General features: G+C 38.9%; 1 protein-coding gene across 3 annotated transcripts in view; it reads left to right on the top strand.

Annotated features, from left to right (window-relative positions):
* The window catches only part of CLPB (caseinolytic mitochondrial matrix peptidase chaperone subunit B), a 201,286-nt gene that overhangs the window by 58,887 nt on the left and 122,839 nt on the right, over positions 1–19,560 (top strand). For all 3 annotated transcript variants that reach the window (XM_044668108.1, XM_044668109.1, XM_044668110.1), the window contains one exon: positions 4,331–4,434. In XM_044668108.1, coding sequence (XP_044524043.1) covers positions 4,331–4,434 — 104 coding nt within the window. The remainder of the gene's footprint in view (positions 1–4,330; positions 4,435–19,560) is intronic.

Raw genomic sequence — 19,560 nt, 5'->3', positions numbered from 1 at the left:
ACAAACAGGATTCAGTGACTTGCCCAGGGTTACACAGCTAGTGTCTTAAGGCCAGATTTGAACTCAGGAAGATGAGTCTTCCTGTCTCATTCTACCCACTGTGCCACTAAACTACCCATATTCCTAGGGTTAACATCAACTAATCACAGACACAGTTTCTGGAGAGAGAGAGGATTCCCAACCTTAATAACTTAATAATATGATGATGAAGCTTCAGTTTTAGATATCTATATCAGTGTTCAACAATGCCAGCTTCCTGAGAGTGATAAGGGAGAACAAAGTCCAGCCAAATGTGATGGCAGTGGGCCCAATTTTTGGACCTCCTCAGTAAAATGAGTACCTTGATCATAGACTACAGTGCGGAAGAGCTTATAAGGAAGAAAGATGTATTCTGGAACAGCTTTGCTGTCTTCCCCAATAGCAGACTTGACTGACTAGCATTGTAATGCCATGTCCTGAATACACTGAAGTTTATTGTTCTGAAATAAGAAGGACACCTAATCAACTTTCAAGCCAGAAGTAAGTCAAGTGTCATATGGGATCATACCATACTGTTCCTTCAAAGTTGGGCACCTCATCCTTAGCAAATGGGATCATATGGTTCTTTTGACCAACACCATATAGCATCAGGACAGATCAGTGATAGGCCAAGTTCCTAGTCTCTGAACAATTCCTGATAATTGAGTTCAGTAGGGAGTATATGATATGTTAAATGGGCTCATATCTCTCATAAAAAAGTTACATGTGGTAGGAGGCACCACATATAGCAGAAATTTTCCACTGATTCTTGAACCCAAAAAAAGAGAGAGAAATTGTGATCGTCCATTCTATTCTTTCTAGGCCCCAGCCCACTCAGCCAGACCCATGACTACTGTTCAGGAATTAGTATAGATGAAGATCTGCCCCTTCTCATGCCAACCATGTAGCTTTCAGCTCATCCCACTGGGAAGTCATGCCAGGACCCTATTCCTCCAAAAATTCCCTGTTATTGAGTTAATGGCCAACCAAGGCCCAGATATGCATGTTTCTCAAACTGGGCAGAGCTATCAGTGAACCAAACAAAACTGTTTTTAATTTTTTTTAGAAAAATTTGTTCCATGGTTACATGATGAATGTTCTTGATCTCTTTCTCTCTTCTCCCCCACCCCCCAGTAGCCTACGTGAATTTCCATTGGTTTCTTCATGTGTCATTGATCAAGACCTATTTCCATATTGTTGATAATTGTTCTAGGGTAGTCATTAAGAGTCTATATCCAAATCGTGTCCACATCAACCCATGTGTTCAAGCAGTTGCTTTTCTTCTGTGTTTCCACTCCTGTAGTTCTTCCTCTGAATGTGGGTAGGTTCTTTTCCATAAATCCCTCCGAATTGTACTGGGTCATTGCATTGCTGCTAGTACAGACGTCCATTACATTCGATTTTACCATAGTGTGTCAGTCTCTGGGTATAATGTTCTTCTGGCTCTGCTCCTTTCACTTTGCATCAGTTCCTGGAGGTCATTCCAGTTCACATGGAATTCCTCCAGTTTATTATTCCTTTGAGCACAATAGTATTCCATCACCAGCATATGCCACAATTTGTTCAGCCATTCCCCAATTGAAGGGCATACCCTCGTTTTCCAGCAAAACTGTTTTTCAAAAGCCAAGTCCACATGAGTGGAGGCCCATTGGTCTAGCAGAGGAGGCAAAACTTTGTGGGTAGAAGTTAAGGTCTCAGCCTTCAGCAAAGCTGCAGCCTATTTATGAAGGCCACTAACACATAAGGCCACTGTGAATAAGCAGTTTTGAATATCCCATTTTCATCTAACAATACAAGACCCTAAGTGTCTTGTTAAAGGGGCTATCATACATTACCCAGCTCTAAATGAAGAGAGAATGGTTATCAGTAGCAACTAGGCCTTGCTAACAGACAAGTAACTGTTTTTCTATTTTCTTTTCTTCCTTTTTTTTTTTAAACCTTACCTTCCATCTTAGAATGAATACTCTATATTAGTTCTAAGGTAGAAGAGCAGTAAGGACTAAGCAATGGGGATAAGTGACTTCCCCAGGGTCATACAACTAGGAAGTATCTGATGGCCAGATTGAATCAGAACCTCCCATCACTAAGCTCACTCTCAATCCACTGAGCCACCTAGCTGCACACACCCACCTCACTCCCCCCCCCCCCCAAGTACCTGTTTTTCAAAAGTGGCTTAAGAGGCATCAGTCCAGCCCAAGTGACATTACATCATCAGTATAATGGTGGACAACAGTGTTCTTAGGAGCTGAGACACCATACTGAAGAAATTCAGAGAGAAAATTTAGATAACTGGAAAGAAAATGGTTATTCTATACTGAATTCCCTCTCTAGTGAAAGCCGACTATGCTTGCTCAACCTACCCACAGGAATAGAGAAAGAAAGTATTGTCAAGATTGATTACACCATGACACTCACCTGGTGCCTAGGCTTCCAGTCCACCACATTGACATGGTCAGGAACGCCATGGCAACTGTTAGAGCAATTTTATGATCCACTCTAAGCCTCCAGGTACTATCCATCTTCCCTAGCCATACAGGATTATTTATAAGAGGGACTTCTATAGTGAAATATTCCAAACTCTTTCATCTCCATCACTAAACAGGAGCTATCTTTTACAACCCACCCTACTCCCAGACATGTGCCTGATATTATTTAATATTAATGAGATGAGATGGTTTGGGCAACTCTAATATTTTCCATTGGCCCTACTCACAATGCACAGTGACTTGGTATAGAAGTTACCTGTATAAGGTAAGCAGCCCTATAGGTGCTGACACCTGAGTGTTTATAATATCCATTCCTTCGTGTTCTCATCCCGATTAGTCATCACAATTGTAGCCCAGGCTTCCACCTACATCCATCTCAACAATCCTTCTGTGGTCTTCCTTTCAAACCACCAGTGGAAAATGGAGCATGCCTACAGATCCATTGAAGGTCCTTGATATAACAGGAACCCAGCTTCCTACTAGTCGCTGGGCGTCTAATTTAGCCTTTGCAATCTAATGCCAGATTTGTTTCTACCTTCACAACATCTCTCCTCTACACTGGACCATGACAGCCCTAACTCTGATTTTCATCCCTTCTCACTTGGAATATAGCCACAGTTTACATGCCTCTGCTGCACACCAATGCATATTCCTCCATTCAGTCGCCAAGGTGGTTTTTTCTAAAGCCTAGGTCCTAACCATATCACGCTCCTGCTCACTGAGCCTCAAAGGCTCAATGTTATCTCTAAGATCAAATATTAAGTCCTCTAGCATTTAAAGCCCTTACCACTTTACCAGCTTTACCTCACTCCCCTTGAAGTATTCACTTTATGATAATTTACTTCAGTAGAAGGGTGTATGATAATGTATGATATGTTAAATGGGCTCTAAATCTCTCACAAACAGTTATATGTGGTGAGTGGCTTCCTTGAACCCAAGATTCCATCTCCTCCCTCCATGTCTTTGTACTGATGGTCTTCTGTGCCCCTAATGATTTGCTTCTTCACTCCCACCTCATATTTTTCCTGACTTCCTTCAAAACTTGGCTCAAGGAGAAAGCTAGGTGGCTCAGTGGATTGAGAGTCAGGCCCAGAGATTGGAGGTCCTGGGTTCAAATCTGACCTCAAATACTTCCTAGCTGTGTGACCCTGGGCAAGTCACTTAACCCGCATTGCCTAGCTAGCCCTTACCATTCTACTGTCTTGGAACCATAGTATTGGTTCCAAGACAGAAGGTAAGGGTTTTAAATTTAAAAAATAATAATTAATTAATAAAAACGTGGCTCAAATTCCACATTCTGCAAGAGGCCTTTCCTATTACTCTCAGCTAGATACATATATATATATATATATATATATATTCAGATTCAGATTATCTTCTTTTATGTACATGTTTATACATATTATGTTTCTCCTTGAGAACGTATGTTCTCTGAAGGCAGATAGCATTTTTTGCCTTTCTTGGTATCCCCAGCACCTAGCAGAGTACCTGGCACATGGTAGTTGCTTACTAAATGATTTTTGATTAACTTAGTGATTTATAGGCAGTATAATGCAGTGAAAAAAGTATTGAAAATGGAGTAAGGAAACCTGAGTTCTGATCTTGATTCTGAAACCATGCCATGGAACAAGTCGCTTTCCCTTCTATTGCCTCTTCAATAAATGAGATGTTGTTAGCTTACAACTTACTGAGACAATACTTAGTGTGATTTATTCTGTAGAGCTTCTTCTCTGACAACCTATACCCAGGCAAATTTGCAAGCATTCCTTCAGGAGACTTCTGGTCCCCTCACCACTCACTCTCTGTATACTTCTGTTCTTTCTCAGTGTCGTGCAAGTCCTGCTGGCTGCAGGGGCTGATCCCAACCTAGGAGATGAATTCAGCAGTGTCTACAAGACTGCAAAGGAGCAGGGTGTCCACTCCCTGGAAGGTAAGAGAGTCCCCCTGAGGAAACAGCTTTTCAATAGTGGTTGCCTCTCTGTTAGAAATATGAGGTGGGCTGCTCACATCATAAGAACATAAAAGGTCCAAGTGCTGCACTGGTTATCCATAAAATTTTAAAAAGAACTATAGGATGGACACCAGTGGGTCTTTTATGGAGGATTTATGAGAAGACCTGGGCAGAGTCTTCCTAATGGATGACAACATGGAAAATGATGATCTGCATCTGTACCTTATTAGCAGGACTGGTGTTGGAAGAGGGCATTACTTTTCCTAGGGAGAACAGCAAATCAGACTACAAATAAATATAAACTGAAGACCAGTCCAGTTTGGACAGGAGTCTAGACTTCTGAAGCACTGAAAATGAATTAATGGGGATAGATGGAGTTGCAAGTCAAGTTTAGGAGCAAATGTTGGATAGGTTCATATCAAATCAGCAAGATACAGGAAATGCTGATTCATATTATCTTCTTAAACCTTCCCTAAAGGCAGCTACTTATTATTCCCTATTCCACTGGACACTCATGGATCCAAATGTTCATAGACCTTTAGGGCTAGTACTGTCTTGAGGAGCCTGCATCAGTGAGATCACAAGTAAAAATGCTGTGGATTCATTTCCCCTGGAGGTTGCTGGCATCTGTCACAATCTTTGTTCTATAGAACAACTCTTTTATAGAAGGATCCTTAGCCTGAGACCCCTTGTTTTCTTATGACTGGCAATTTGACTCCCTCCCTTCTATTCCTAAATGGGTTGGGAGGGGAAGAATGCTGGGAGACAAGATAAAAGAAAGTAGGGCTTTACCCTGGGGGAAGAGATCCAGATTGGGACATGATTTAGAGCCTAAAAAATATGATCTTTGTAACTATTTGTCATGCCAAACATGTCTTCTGTTATTTCCTACATTACCTATCAAAGTGATATCTTTTAAATCCCTACCTTTTATTCCTCTCCTCTGTGCCCATTATAGTACCAGCATGTAATAGGTGCTTAATAAGTAGTTGTTGATTAATTGACTGGCCCATGATTTCTCTGGTAGAGGGAATTCTGGGTGAGAAAACTAACAGTCCAGATCAGTGCCTATCTGCAATTTCTATTCTTAGAGAGTTGCCCTACAGCACTGAGAAGTTAAATGACTTTTTCAGGGGCACATAGTAAGTATATGTCAGAACCCATAACTTTCTAGCATTGAGGTGGGTAAATTCAAAATTCCCTGATAGAACCAGGGTAAAACTAGTATTAGTGGTCATGTCCTCCTTTCCCTCTACCACCCCACCACCCCCCATGTTAAATTGGAGAGACTCACTTGCCATTCACTTGGTCCATGTAGTTTCTTTACCCATCTCCTCACCAAAGTTTCTTTACTAGTACTCCCTTAATTGTTCCTTATATGCTTCTTAGTCATTAGGGCTGAACCGAGGGATAGGGACCACTCTCAGGAACCCCCCTCTCTATACCCAGGGCAATGTTTTTTAGTCTACTTTTATTCAGTAAACACTTATTTACGTGCTTATTGTTTATAGTGTTCTTTACTTAAATTTTATAGATAAGATGTAATTCCTTAGTCTAGTAAAGGGATCTGCCAACTATAGGCCAAATTCAGCCCTCCTCATTAGTAGTCAGACACATATACAGATAGCAGTATTATACAGTAGTATATAGTTGGTGTTTTGGAAAAGAAGCAAACAAAACTGCTGTGTGATGGGGCAGGGGTGGAGGGGAGAGAGAGGAGGGGAATAGATTGTCTACCAAGACGCAAGAAAGCTTTCTGGATTAGGAAGAGGTCATTTGAGTTTGACTTTAAAAGATAGTTTGGAATTCATCAAAGAAAGAATATTTTCTAGGTATAGGAAACATCTTGAGAAAAGACATAGATATGCAGAAGCAGAAAAATTTAGTTATGTTCTGGATATAGATATGCAGCAGAATAAAACAATAATCATTACATTTGGAGTAAAAGACTTAAGATTAATCCAGATCTTGTTCTTTACCAAACTATGTGACCTTGAGCAAATCACTTGAAGTCTCTGAAATCACTTAGATCAATTCTTCCTTCCCCTCCCCCATCTAAAACATGAGGTGGTTGAACTATATGGCCTTTAAGGTCCCTTCTAGCTCTCAATCCTATAATCCTATGAGTAGACTATTTTGGCTACAGTATAGAATGTAGGTAATAGTTTGAGGTCATTCTGTTAAGGTTCTCCTGTTGTGAGAAAAATTGAAAGTCATTTTCCTAAATGCAAGGTTTCATGAACTCCTATGGACCCCATTTTATCCATTCCCCAGAGTTTGGAGTTGTGCCATTCCTCACAGTTAGGAAGCACCCACTCTGCTGATTGCAGGTAATTGGTTTTACTTCTCTAGGTTGGTAAATAAAATGATATTTCATCCCTTGGGCCAACCTCTGACTCGATTGCCATGTGATTGAGGATGTCACTTTCTGCTTTAGTTTTTTTATTGATAAAATAGTAGGATCATCCCTGTTCCATTAGGGTTGACATTGGGATGCATGGAATTGTAGATAGATATTAGAGGAGGAAGTATCCATAATAATAATAGTAGTACTTCCCCTACAACTACACTGTGAGGTAGATAGCCCAAGTGCTACTATCCCTGTTTTACAGTAATATGCCCAGGGTCATACCCCTAGTAAGTGAAGGAACAGGAAATTTAGATCAGATCACTTCTGGTGTAGAACTCAAATGCTCTGTGCTTTCCCTTCATTTCCATCACTGCAGTATAGCCACTCTGGGCAAAGGGCAGGCTAGAAAAGAGAGGATTCCAAACCAAAGACCACATGTCCTTAGTTTTCAGTCAAGTTCCTTAGAATCCAGAAGGTGTGATAGTCTTCTACAAAAAAAGGTCTTTGCAGCCAAGGGATGTAGGAAGATGTCCCATGGCATGAAGTCACTTTTTTTTTTAAAACCCTTACCTGCCATCTTAAAATCAATACTGTGTATTGGCTCCAAGGCAAAAGTATTAAGGTTTAGGTAGTGGTTCTTGCCTTATGGTCATACAGCTAGGAAGTATCTGAGGTCAAATTTGAACCTAGGACCTCCAGTCTCTAGGCCTGACTCACAATCCACTGACCCACCTAGGTACCCTATGAAGTCATTTTCCAAGCATGGATGGCTAGGGAAAAAAGGAAGGGGTAATATAGACTCTCTTGGGTTCTTTTCTTCACCTGTCTAAGTTTTAGTTTCCCTGTCTGCCAGATAAGAATGATAGACTGACAACATTGCTTTCATTTAGGGCTTTCACATAGGACTATCATGAGGGCCCCCAAACTGATTTCATTTCTATAACATTTAAAGGTTTACAAAGCATTCTCCTAGCACTTAACCCACTTTGGTTAGGTAGGTAGAGCAAATATGATTTGCATTTTACAGCTAAGAAAACTAAGCCTCAAAGAGGTTGCCTCAGTTTCCTTGTCTTAAAAAATACAGAAGATAAATGATAAATATCTCTAGAGGCCATTCCAGCTTTAAATAATTGATTCTAGATGACCTTTGAGCAGATTTTATTTAGTTGGGCATGGGAGGGTGGCCATGTTGAACTTCCTCCATTCTGCTATAGCAACAGTAGCAGAGCAGACAGTGGGGTGTTAGTGAATAAGTCCTGGTCTGGTAGTCAGAACATCTTAAATGTGCTCACTGCCAAATGAGGAATACAGACAGTTATTATTTGAGAAGTTCCAAGAATCAGGAGGGCCCTTTGTATTTTGTGCAACTTTGTATTTGTATCAGCAAAGAGCTCTGCTTATGGTAGCAGATACTTAATAAATACATTGATAAAGGAGTATTGAGAGTCAGGCCTAGAGACAGGAGGTCCTGGGTTCAAATTTGACCTCTGAAACTTCCTAGCTGTTTGACCCTGAACAAGTCACTTAACCCCCCTTATATAGATATAGATATATGAATGAGTGGTTGGCTGATCAGGGGCTTCTAGTGGACAGAGTTAGGACCTTAGATGTTATCTAGGTGAACTTGTTCCAAAACAGGAATCTCCTTTACAACATTCCCAGTTTGTGGTCATCGATTCTGTCTCCCAAGGCTACTCTGATCTTGCTCTGAGTCTTTTCAGAAAGCATTGTAGAAAGAACTGTGGCTCTGGAGTCAGAGGACTTAAGTTCACATCACTTCTCTTTTGTTTACTGTTGGTGAGCCTCTGGGCAAATCATTGACCTTCTCTGGCTTCAATTTCCTCATCTTTAAGATGCAGGGATTAGATGACCTTTAAGATCCTCCCCATCTTAAGTCTGGGTTCCTATGAGTCTTACCCATTGATTTCATCCTCCAGATGTGCAGATGTGGCTTAAATCTGGCCCCCTTCAAGAAAGCTTTCCCTAACCAATCTCCACCCCCATTTCATGTACATACATCTTACACACTTAACCAATCCTAAAGTCTGGTTCTATAAGTATAGGGACTGACTTATTTACTTCTCATTCCTACCACCCTTAGCGCATATATATATATATATATAAAATACTTACAAAGCTTTACTAAATTAATTCACTGAGCAAATATACAGAGGACATTTATTAAGTGCCTACTATATGCAAAACAGTATTCTGGGAGCTGTAAACAAGTACAAAGTCTGGTTAAGGCATGCCCTAATGGAACTCACAATCCAGGTAGGGGGTAAAATACATGCACAAATCAATAAGTCAATAAATATTTTTAAAATACCTACCATATGCTAGGCACCAAGTTAAGATGTGAGGATACAAAAAAAAAAGGCATAAAAACAGTCCCTGCCCTCAGGGAGCTCACAGTATAATATATAGCATAAATAGGAAATAATTGACAAGAGAAGGCACTAGAATTAAGAAGGGTTGGGAAAAGCCTCCTGCAGAAATTGGGATTTTAGTTGGGATTTAAAGGAAGGTCAGGAGTAGGAGTAGAGGAGGAAAAGCATTGTAGGCATGGGTGACAACCAGAGAAAATGCCCAAAGTGAAGAGATGCAATTTCTTTTTCATGAAACAACCAGGAGTCCAATGTCACTGGATCAAAGTATACATCTGTGAGTTGTAAATTGATTCAACCATTCTGGAGAGCAGTTTGTAATTATGCCCAAAAGGCTTTAAAAGGCTGGCTGCCCTTTGATCCAGCAATACCACTGCTGGGTTTGTACCCCAAAGAGATCATAGGGAAAAATAGATGTACAAAAATGTTTGTAGCTGTGCTCTTTGTGGTGGTAAAAAATTGGCAAATGAGGGAGTGCCCATCAATTGGGGAATGGCTGAACAAATTGTGGTGTCTGCTGGTGATGGAATACTATTGTGCTGGAAGAAATAATGAACTAGAGGAATTCCATGTGAACTGGAATGACCTCCAGGAATTAATGCAGAGTGAAAGGAGCAGAACCAGGAGAACCTTATACACAGAGATGGATACAATGTGGTACAATCAATTGTAATGGACTTCTGTACTAACAGCAATGCAGTGATCCAGGACAATTCTGAGAGACTTAAGAGAAATAACATTATTCACATTCAGAGAAAGAACTACAATAGAGGAAACATAGAAGAAAAACATATGATTGGTCACATGGTTCTATGGAGACATGATTGGGGATATTGACTTTAAATAATCACTCTATTGCAAATAGTAATAATATGGAAATAGGTTGGCTAAGTGGGGGGAGAGGAGAGAAGGGGAGAACATGAATCATGTAACCATGGAAAAATATTTTTAATTAATTTTTTTAAAACAAGTATATATTTGTGAGTAAGGTTTAAGAAGCCTGGAAGGTAGGAAGGGGCTAGGTTATAAAGGGCATTGAATGCCAAATAGAATATTTTATATTTGGGCCTAGAGATGACAGGGAGCTACTGAAGTTTGAGTATAGGGCAGTGATGGGCAAACTTTTTAAAGAGGGGGCAGAAGGAAAGGAAATGCTCATCTGTCAGTCTGTTTCCTTTTTTTTTTTAAGATTAATTTTTTATTTTTAGAAAAATTTTCCATGGTTACATAATTCATGTTTTTACTTTACCCTTCACCTCCTCAAACTCCCCTCCCCCCATAGCGAACTTGCATTTCCACTGGTTTTAACATTTGTGGTCAGTCAAGACTTATTTACATATTATTGATAGTTACATTGGTGTGGTCCTTTCGGGTCTACATCCCCAATCATGTCTGCCTCAACCCAAGTGTTCAAGCAGTTGTTTTTCTTCTGTGTTTCCTCTCCTGTAGTTCTTCCTTTGAATGTGGGTAGCGTTCTTTTCCATAAATCCCTCAAATTGTCTTGGGTCATTGCATTGCTGCTAGTACAGACATCCATTACATTCGATTTTACCACAGTGTATCAGTCTCTGTGTACAATGTTCTTCTGGCTCTGCTCCTTTCACTCTGCATCAATTCCTGGAGGTCTTTCTAGTTCACATGGAATTCCTCCAGTTTATTATTCCTTTGAGCACAATAGTATTCCATCACCAGCATATACCACAATTTGTTCAGCCATTCCCCAATTGAAGGGCATACCCTCACTTTACAGTTTTTTGCCACCACAAAAAGCGTGGCTATAAATATTTTTGTACAAGTCTTTATCTATGATCTCTTTGGGGTACAAACCCAGCAATGGTATGGCTGGATCAAAGGGCAGGCATTCTTTTATCACTCTTTGGGCATAATTCCAAATTGCCATCCAGAATGGTTGGATCAGTTCACAACTCCACCAGCAGTCCATTAACGTCCCAATTTTGCCACATCCCTCCAACATTCATTACTCTCCCCTGCTATCATTTTAGCCAATCTGATAGGTCTGAGATAGTACCTCAGAGTTGTTTTGATTTGCATTTCTCTAATTATTAGAGATTTAGAACTCTTTCTCATGTGCTTATTGATACTTTTGGTTTCTTTATCTGAAAATTGCCTATTCATATCCCTTGCCCATTTATCAATTGGGGAATGACTTGATTTTTTATACAATTGCTTTAGTTCCTTGTATATTTGAGTAATTAGACCTCTGTCAGAATTTTTTGTTATAAAGATTTTTTCCCAGTTTGTTGTTTCCCTTCTGATTTTGGTTGCATTGTTTTTGTTTGCACAAAAACTTTTAAATTTAATATAATCAAAATTATTTATTTTACATTTTCTAATTTTCTCTAACTTGCTTGGTTTTAAATTTTTTCCTTTCCCAGAGATCTGACAGGTATACTATTCTGTGTTCACTTAACTTCTTTATAGTTTCCCTCTTTATATTCAAGTCATTCACCCATTCTGAATTTATCTTGGTGTAGGGATTGAGATGTTGATCTAAACCTAATTTCTCCCATATTGTTTTCCAAATTTCCCAGCAGTTTTTGTCAAATAGTGGATTCATGTCCCAAAAGTTGAGCTCTTTGGGTTTATCATACACTGTCTTGCTGATGTCATTTACCCCAAGTCTATTCCACTGAGCCTCCCCTTCTGACTCTTAGCCAGTACCATAATGTTTTGATGACTGCTGCTTTATAGTATAGTTTAGTATCTGGTACTGCTAGGCCCCCTTCCTTCACTTTTTTTTTTTTCATTATTTCCCATGATATTCTTGATCTTTTGTTATTCCAAATGAAATTTGTTATAGTTTTTCCTTATTCAGTAAAGAAGGTTTTTGGTAGTTTGATAGGTATGGCACTAAATAGGTAAATTAATTTGGGTAGAATAGTCATTTTTATTATGTTAGCTCGTCCTACCCATGAGCAATCAATGGTTTTCCAATTGTTTAGATCTAGTTTTATTTGTTTGGAAAGTGTTTTGTAGTTGTTTTCATATAATTCCTGTGTTTGTTTTGGTAGATAGATTACTAAATATTTTATATTGTCTAGGGTGATTTTAAATGGTGTTTCTCTTTCTACCTCTTGCTGCTCTAATGTGTTGGAAATATATAGAAATGCCTGATGATTTATGTGCATTTATTTTGTATCCTGCAACTCTGCTAAAGATGTTGATTATTTCTACAAGCTTCTTAGTTGATTCTCTAGGGTTTTTTAAGTAGACCATCATATCATCTGCAAAGAGTGATAGCTTAGTCTCCTCATTGCCTATTTTGATGCCTTCAATTTCTTTTTCTTCTCTAATTGCTACTGCTAGTGTTTCTAGTACTATGTTGAATAATAGAGGTGATAATGGGCATCCTTGTTTCACTCCTGATCTTATTGGGAAGGCTTCTAATTTATCCCCATTACATATGATGCTTGTTGATAGTTTTAGGTATATACTGTTTATTATTTTTAGGACAGGACCTTCTATTCCTATACTTTTCAGTGTTTTCATTAGGAATGGATGCTGTATTTTGTCAAAGGCTTTTTCAGCATCTATTTAGATAATCATGTGATTTTTGTTCGTTAGATTGTTGATATGGTCAATTATGTGGATGGTTTTCCTAATATCAAACCATCCTTGCATTCCTGGTATAAATCCCACCTGATCGTGGTAGATGATCTTCTTTATTCCTTGCTGGAGTCTCTTTGCTAGTATTCTATTTAGGATTTTTGCATCTATGTTCATTAGAGAGATTGGTCTGTAGTTTTCTTTCTCTGTTTTTGATCTACCTGGCTTTGGAATCAGTACCATATTTGTGTCATAAAAGGAATTTGGTAGGACTCCTTCTTTGCTTATTATATCAAATAATTTGTATAGTATTGGGATTAGTTGCTCTTTGAATATCTGATAGAATTCACTTGTGACTCTATCAGGCCCTGGCGATTTTTTTCTTAGGGAGTTCTTTGATGGCTTGTTCAATTTCTTTTTCTGATATGGGATTATTTAGGTATTCTATTTCTTCTGCTGTTAATCTAGGCAATTTATATTTTTGTAAATATTCATCCATATCTCTTAGATTGCTATATTTATTGCCATATAATTGGGTGAAATAGTTTTTAATGATTGCCTTAATTTCCCCTTCATGAGAGGTGAGGTCTCCCTTTTCATCTTTGATACTGTCAATTTGGTTTTCTTCTTTCCTTTTTTTTATTAGATTGACCAGTACTTTGTCTATTTTATCTGTTTTTTCAAAATACCAGCTTCTAGTCTTATTTATTAATTCAATAGTTCTTTTACTTTCGATTTTATTACTTTCTCCCTTGATTTTTAGTATTTCTAATTTAGTTTTCATCTGGGGATTATTAATTTGCTTGCTTTCTAGTTTTTTAAGTTGCATGCCCAATTCACTAATCTCTGCCCTCCCTAATTTGTTAATATATATGCACTTAAGGATATAAATTTCCCCCTGAGTACTGCCTTGGCTGCATCCCACAGAATTTGGTAGGATGTCTCATCATTGTCATTCTCTTCAATGAAATTGTTGATTATTTCTATGATTTCTTCTTTGACTAACTGGTTTTGGAGAATCATATTATTTAATTTCCAATTAGTTTTTGATTTGCCTGTCCAGGTGCCCTTACTAATTATTATTTTTATTGCATTATGATCTGAGAAGGTTACATTTATTATTTCTGCTCTTTTGCATTTGTTTGCAATGTTTCTATGCCCTATTACATGGTCAATCTTTGTGAATGTACCATGTGCAGCTAAAAAGAAGGTGTATTCCTTTTTGTCCCTATTTGTTTTTCTCCACATATCAATTAAATCTAATTTTTTCTAGGACTTCATTCACCTCTTTTACCTCTTTCTTATTTATTTTTTGGTTTGATTTATCTAGATCCGAAAGAGGAATATTTAGATCTCCCACTATTATGGTTTTACTATCTATTTCCTTCTTGAGCTCTGCCAGTTTCTCCTTTATGAATTTGGATGCTATGCCACTTGGTGCATACATATTGAGCACTGTTATTTCCTCATTGTCTATACTGCCTTTAATCAGGATGTAATGACCTTCCCTGTCTTTTTTAATCATATCTATTTTTACTTTGGCTTTGTCAGAAATCATAATAGCCACTCCTGCCTTCTTTTTCTCATTTGAAGCCCAAAAGATTTTGCTCCATCCTCTCATTTTCACTCTATATATGTCTGTCTGTCTCATGTGTGTTTCTTGTAGACAACATATGGTAAGGTTAGGTTTCTAATCCACTCTGCTATTTGCTTCCATTTTATGGGCGAGTTCATCCCATTCACATTCAGAGTTATAATTATCAACTGTGCATTCCCAGACATTTCAATTCTCTCTCCTAGTCCTGTCCTTTCTTCTTTCACTGTTTCCTTCTATACCAGTGTTTTGTTTTTAATCAGTTCCTATAATCCCCTCCCTTGTACTTCCCTTTCTCCCCCCCTTCTTATTCCCCTTATTGTTCTTTAAACCCACGCCAAGCTCCCCCCCAAGCCTTCTCCCTCCCTAGTATTGCTTCTCTCCCCACCAGTCTGTTTGTTACCCTTCTATTTCTCTATAGGGCGTGAATCAATTCTTTGCCCCAGTGGATCTGATTGTTCTCTCTTTAAGTTGATTTCAATACACTTAAGTATTGAATATTTCCTCTCTCTAATCTCTTTACCCTTACAGTATATTTTTTTATTTTTCCCCTGTTGGTCCCACGAGCTTCTTTATGGAATATAAATTTATTCCTTTTTGTTTGTTTTCCTATTTTTCTTATTATTATATTCTTCCTCCCCTGCCCCCAGTTTGGTATATATTTATACCTACATACACACACACACACACACACACACACACACACACATCGCTTGACATTTCATCCTATACAGTTTGTCCCTGTTCCCTCTATGTAAACTTCTTCTAGTTACCCAGTTGGTAATAACAATTTTTAATATTTGCCAATACCTTCTTTTCTTCTTAGGATATAAATTGATTGAACTTGTTGTATCCCTTAAAGAAAAGAATTTTTTTCTCCTCCCCCCATTCTCTTAATTACCTTATGTTGATTCTCTTGAGTTCTGGGTTTGGGCAGCAAACTCTGTTTAAGTCCAATTTTTTTCTTGATGAATGTTTGGAAGTTCTCGATTTTATTGAATGACCATACTTTCCCCTGCAATAATATAGTTAGTTTTGCTGGATAGTTGATTCTTGGTTGTAGACCCAGTTCTCTTGCTTCCCAGAATATTGTGTTCCATGCCTTCTGGTCCTTCAATGTAGATGCAGCCAGATCCTGTGTTATCTTAACTGTAGTTCCCTGATATCTGAATGACTTCTTTTTAGCAGCTTGTAATATTTTTTCCTTCATCTGGTAGTTTTTGAATTTGGCTATAATATTCCTGGAAGTTGTTAGTTGAGGATTAAATGTAGGAGGTGATCTGTGGATTCTGTCAATTTCGACTTTTCCCTCTTGTTCAAGAATTTCTGGGCAATTTTCTCTGATAATTTCTTGTAAAATGCTATCTAAACTTTTTATTTTATCATGATGTTCTGGTAAACCAATAATTCTTAAGTTTTCTAGCTCTGTTCTCCAGATCTTTGGTTGAATCAATGAGGTATTTCATATTCTCCTCATTTTTCATTTTTTAAATTTTGTTTAATATATTTTTGCTGCCTTGTGAAGTCATTTGCTTCTAGTTGTTGAATTCTGTTTTTTTAAAGAATGAATTTCATCCCTGGCTTTTTGGTCACCCTTCTCTTTCTGGTCTGATTTTCTTTGTAGATCATCTTTTGACTTTTCTTTGCTTCATTTTCAAGCTGGCCAATTCTGGCTTTTAAGACTTTATTTTCTTGTTTTAGTTCATGTATTTCCTTTTTCAAATTGTCTTCAGCCTCTCTTGATTGCTTTTTGAGTACCTGTAGTTCTTGAGTTAATTGAATTTTGAGATCTTCCAAAGCCTGTGTCCAGTTCGCTGGAACTACTTCCTCTTCTATTTCTATTTCATTTGCTCTCTTTTCACTTCCTTGAAAGAAGCTGTCAATTGTTATTTCTTTTCTCTTTTTCTGTTGCTTACTCATATTTTTTCCTCTCTTGTTCCATTAGTTTGAGCAAATGTATTTAATGATCTTTGATGAAAGATCTTCCTCCAGCTGGCAATGGAGGTTTGTAGTTACTTTCTCTGCCCTCTGAAGACTAATTGTCTGTCCAATTATTGGGATTAATCCTGTATTGATTGGATTAATTTTACTGCTTAATCTTCCCCTGAGGCTAAAACCTTGAGGGGAGGGAAAAATAAACAAACAAAACCCCCCCAAAATGTTTGGGGGGACAAGAAGGAGTGTTTTTGCTGAACTGAGCGCTGTCTGCTGTGTTTGATCTGGTTTTCTTTCCTCTTGAAGCCCTGTGTTCTCTGTCTCAGTATGAGGAAGCCAAGCTGTCTGAGGTCTAGGTGTTGGCTCTCTCTAAGCCACCATCTTCCAGGCGTTTTTGCTGTGTTTCTCTGGTTTTCTCCTCCAGTCACCTCTCCAGTGCCTGTGTTTAACTCCCCGAGTCCGGTGAGCCCACCAGCCCTGTGATTTCTGGGCCGCTAGAGACTCCACAAAGCAGGTGGGGGAGGCGTCCTGTGATTCCCCTTCTACTCCCTCAGACCCGACAGTTCAAGAATTGAAGCCTTTTTCTTGGTGTACCTCTTTAGTTATGCTGCAGTAGGGTTCCCCCTACTCTGTCCCATTATTAGATTTGTTCCTCTTTCTTCTCTAAGCGCATTGTTTTCTATCTCAGTGTGTAAGGGCGCGGAGGTTTTAAGATTCACTCTGTCTAAGCCACCATCTTCCCGGAAACCCAGCCCTGTCAGTCTGTTTCTAAGGCAACTCTTTCAAAGTTTCATTGTATTGTATCCTACTCATTGTATTTGTCAGATTAGGAATAAAGTCAGCTCTGCCAGATAGAACATTTCAGGGGGCTGCATCTGGCCCTCAGGCTGTAGTTTGCCCATCACTGGAGTAGAGGAATGACTTTTTAAGGAAAAAACCTGTGTTTAAGGAAAATCACTTTGATCGTTAAATGGAGGGTAGATTGGAGTAAGGAGGGATTTGAGGTAATAGTCCAGGCATGAGGTGATGAGGGTCTGTACCAAGGTCAGGGCCATATCAGAGGAGAGAAGGGAATCATAGGAGAGACATTGCAGAAATGAAATCAACAGGCCTTGGCAACAACTGTGGTGAGGAGTCAAGGATGCCACCTAGATTGTCAGATAACGCCTACTATTATTCTTTGTAATACACAAGATCTCTGATTTCCTCAATTCAAATTCCCTCCAGATTGTAGCCCATCCATACCTTCCCATCTTCTGCAATTCCTGTCCATGTCTTTACCCAAAGACATTCACACTTTATAGAGTATGGGAGATAATAGTAAACAACAATAACATGATAAGGGCATTAGAAAGTGTTATATATGTGAGGTCCTAGAACAGAGTTTAAACTTTTTATATTTTATGGATCCCTTTGGCAGACTTCTCAAAAATTTTAAATGCACAAAATAAAATACTTAAGATTATAATGGAAACCAGTTATATTTAAATATAGTTATCAAAATTGTTTTCAAAGATCACAGCATCTAGGTTAAGAAACCCTATCCTAAGGGGGGAAAGATTGCTAAGGACCATCCTGAGGAGTGATGAGATAAGAATAGTAATAATTAATATATAATGCCTTAAGGTCTATAGGGGACTACTGTAATGGTGGGCCACCAGGGATGTTGTTATTATTATTAAAATGTAACCTAAATGGTTTGTGGGTTCACACTGGGTTGAAGGAGAGACAGGACCAACCAGGATAGGGAGACCAGGGTTTACTGCCAAGACTTTAACTGACACAGGAATGGCAGTTGGCCCAACAGTCACTCAGCCACCCTAGGCCAGGGTCTATGGAACCAGCAGGCAAAGGTAAAAGTTTATACAGTTGAATTGAGGGAAATAATAATGAAGGATGGGAATAAGGGATTCTATACTTGAAAACCTAAGGGACAAACCACAGCAGGCAGGGAAGGACTTAACTACACTATCCTATTGACCTAAGCCAGGCAGGGCCCAAAGGAAGCAGTACTGAAGTCACAGGGAAAGCTCCTTCAAACCTGGTTCCAGCCAGGTTTGGTCAGCTCAGCTTAAGGGCCAATTGGGATCTCATGGTAATCCAAGGATGGTCACAGGATGCCAAGAGCCAACTCCACCAGGTGATCCAAGGTACCCAGGTAGGGAGAGTGAGTTTGAAATTCTGTCCACCAGATCCCAAACCACTTCCCCACTTGGTGCATCTATGCATGTCTGTTGTCCACTTGCTGAAAGCCTTCACCTCTTAGGATCCCAGGGAATCTGGATACAGTTTTTCCCTAAGTCTGAGATCTCCCAGGGTTAGCAACAGTTATGTCCCAACCACTAATGGAGTCTCTCTCAGAGCACCAGCCCTACTTCCTGCTCCTTCATTCCATCTTGGAATCCTCCAGCCCTTCCTGCTAGGCCCATATAAACTATATGTAACTAATACTAAATAATCTTCCTCACAACACTACAGAAGACTTACTGGAGAAGGTGGTTATGTGGAGTTAGTAGTAGGGTAGTATAAAAGCATTATAGTATAGGATGCAACATGAGGAAAGACCTAGAAGTTGGAGAGTGCTGAGCATGCCTAGGGAATGGCAGATAGTCCGCTGGATTGGACTATGGTATCAACTGATGCTAGAAAGATAGGATGGTGCCAGATTTTTAAGGGCTTTAAATCCTGAGAAAAGGAGTTCAGATTTTGCTCTTAGAAATTCCAGGATCTTTGCCAAGAAAACTCCCAATGGGGTCACAAAGAGTTGGACACTACTGGAAGAAAATTAAAGGAGTCCTATCCCCTCATTTTACTAAAGAATAAACTGAGACCTACTGTAATAGAACTAGGTATATACATTCAAATACAAATTCAGCTAGTATCTACTACATACAAGGTATAGGGGAGCTATACATAGGTGCTACAATACAAAGAACACTGGGCCTGGAGTCAGGAGGATAGGAGTTCAAATCCTGTCTCAGATCCATAACTAGCAAGTCACCTAACCCTCTTTGCCTCTGTTGCCTTATCTATAAAATGAGGATAATAGTAGCCTCTGCCTCTCCCAGGGTTGTTGTGAGGATTAAATATGATATATAATTGTAAAGTGCTTAGCACAATTGCTGGCATACAGTGGGCACTATATACATGTTAGCACTTAGCTATATTATCACTGTCCTAGGCAATAGAAAAGCAAAGGTGAGAAACATCATAGTCCCAACCTTCAGGAATTGGCAATTTAATAGAAATACTTAAACATAAATGAGACCAGA

Source organism: Gracilinanus agilis, chromosome 3, assembly GCF_016433145.1.
Source record: "Gracilinanus agilis isolate LMUSP501 chromosome 3, AgileGrace, whole genome shotgun sequence".
Taxonomy (NCBI): domain Eukaryota; kingdom Metazoa; phylum Chordata; class Mammalia; order Didelphimorphia; family Didelphidae; genus Gracilinanus; species Gracilinanus agilis.
Note: the sequence above shows the minus strand (reverse complement) of the source record. Positions and strands in the feature narration are given on the sequence as shown.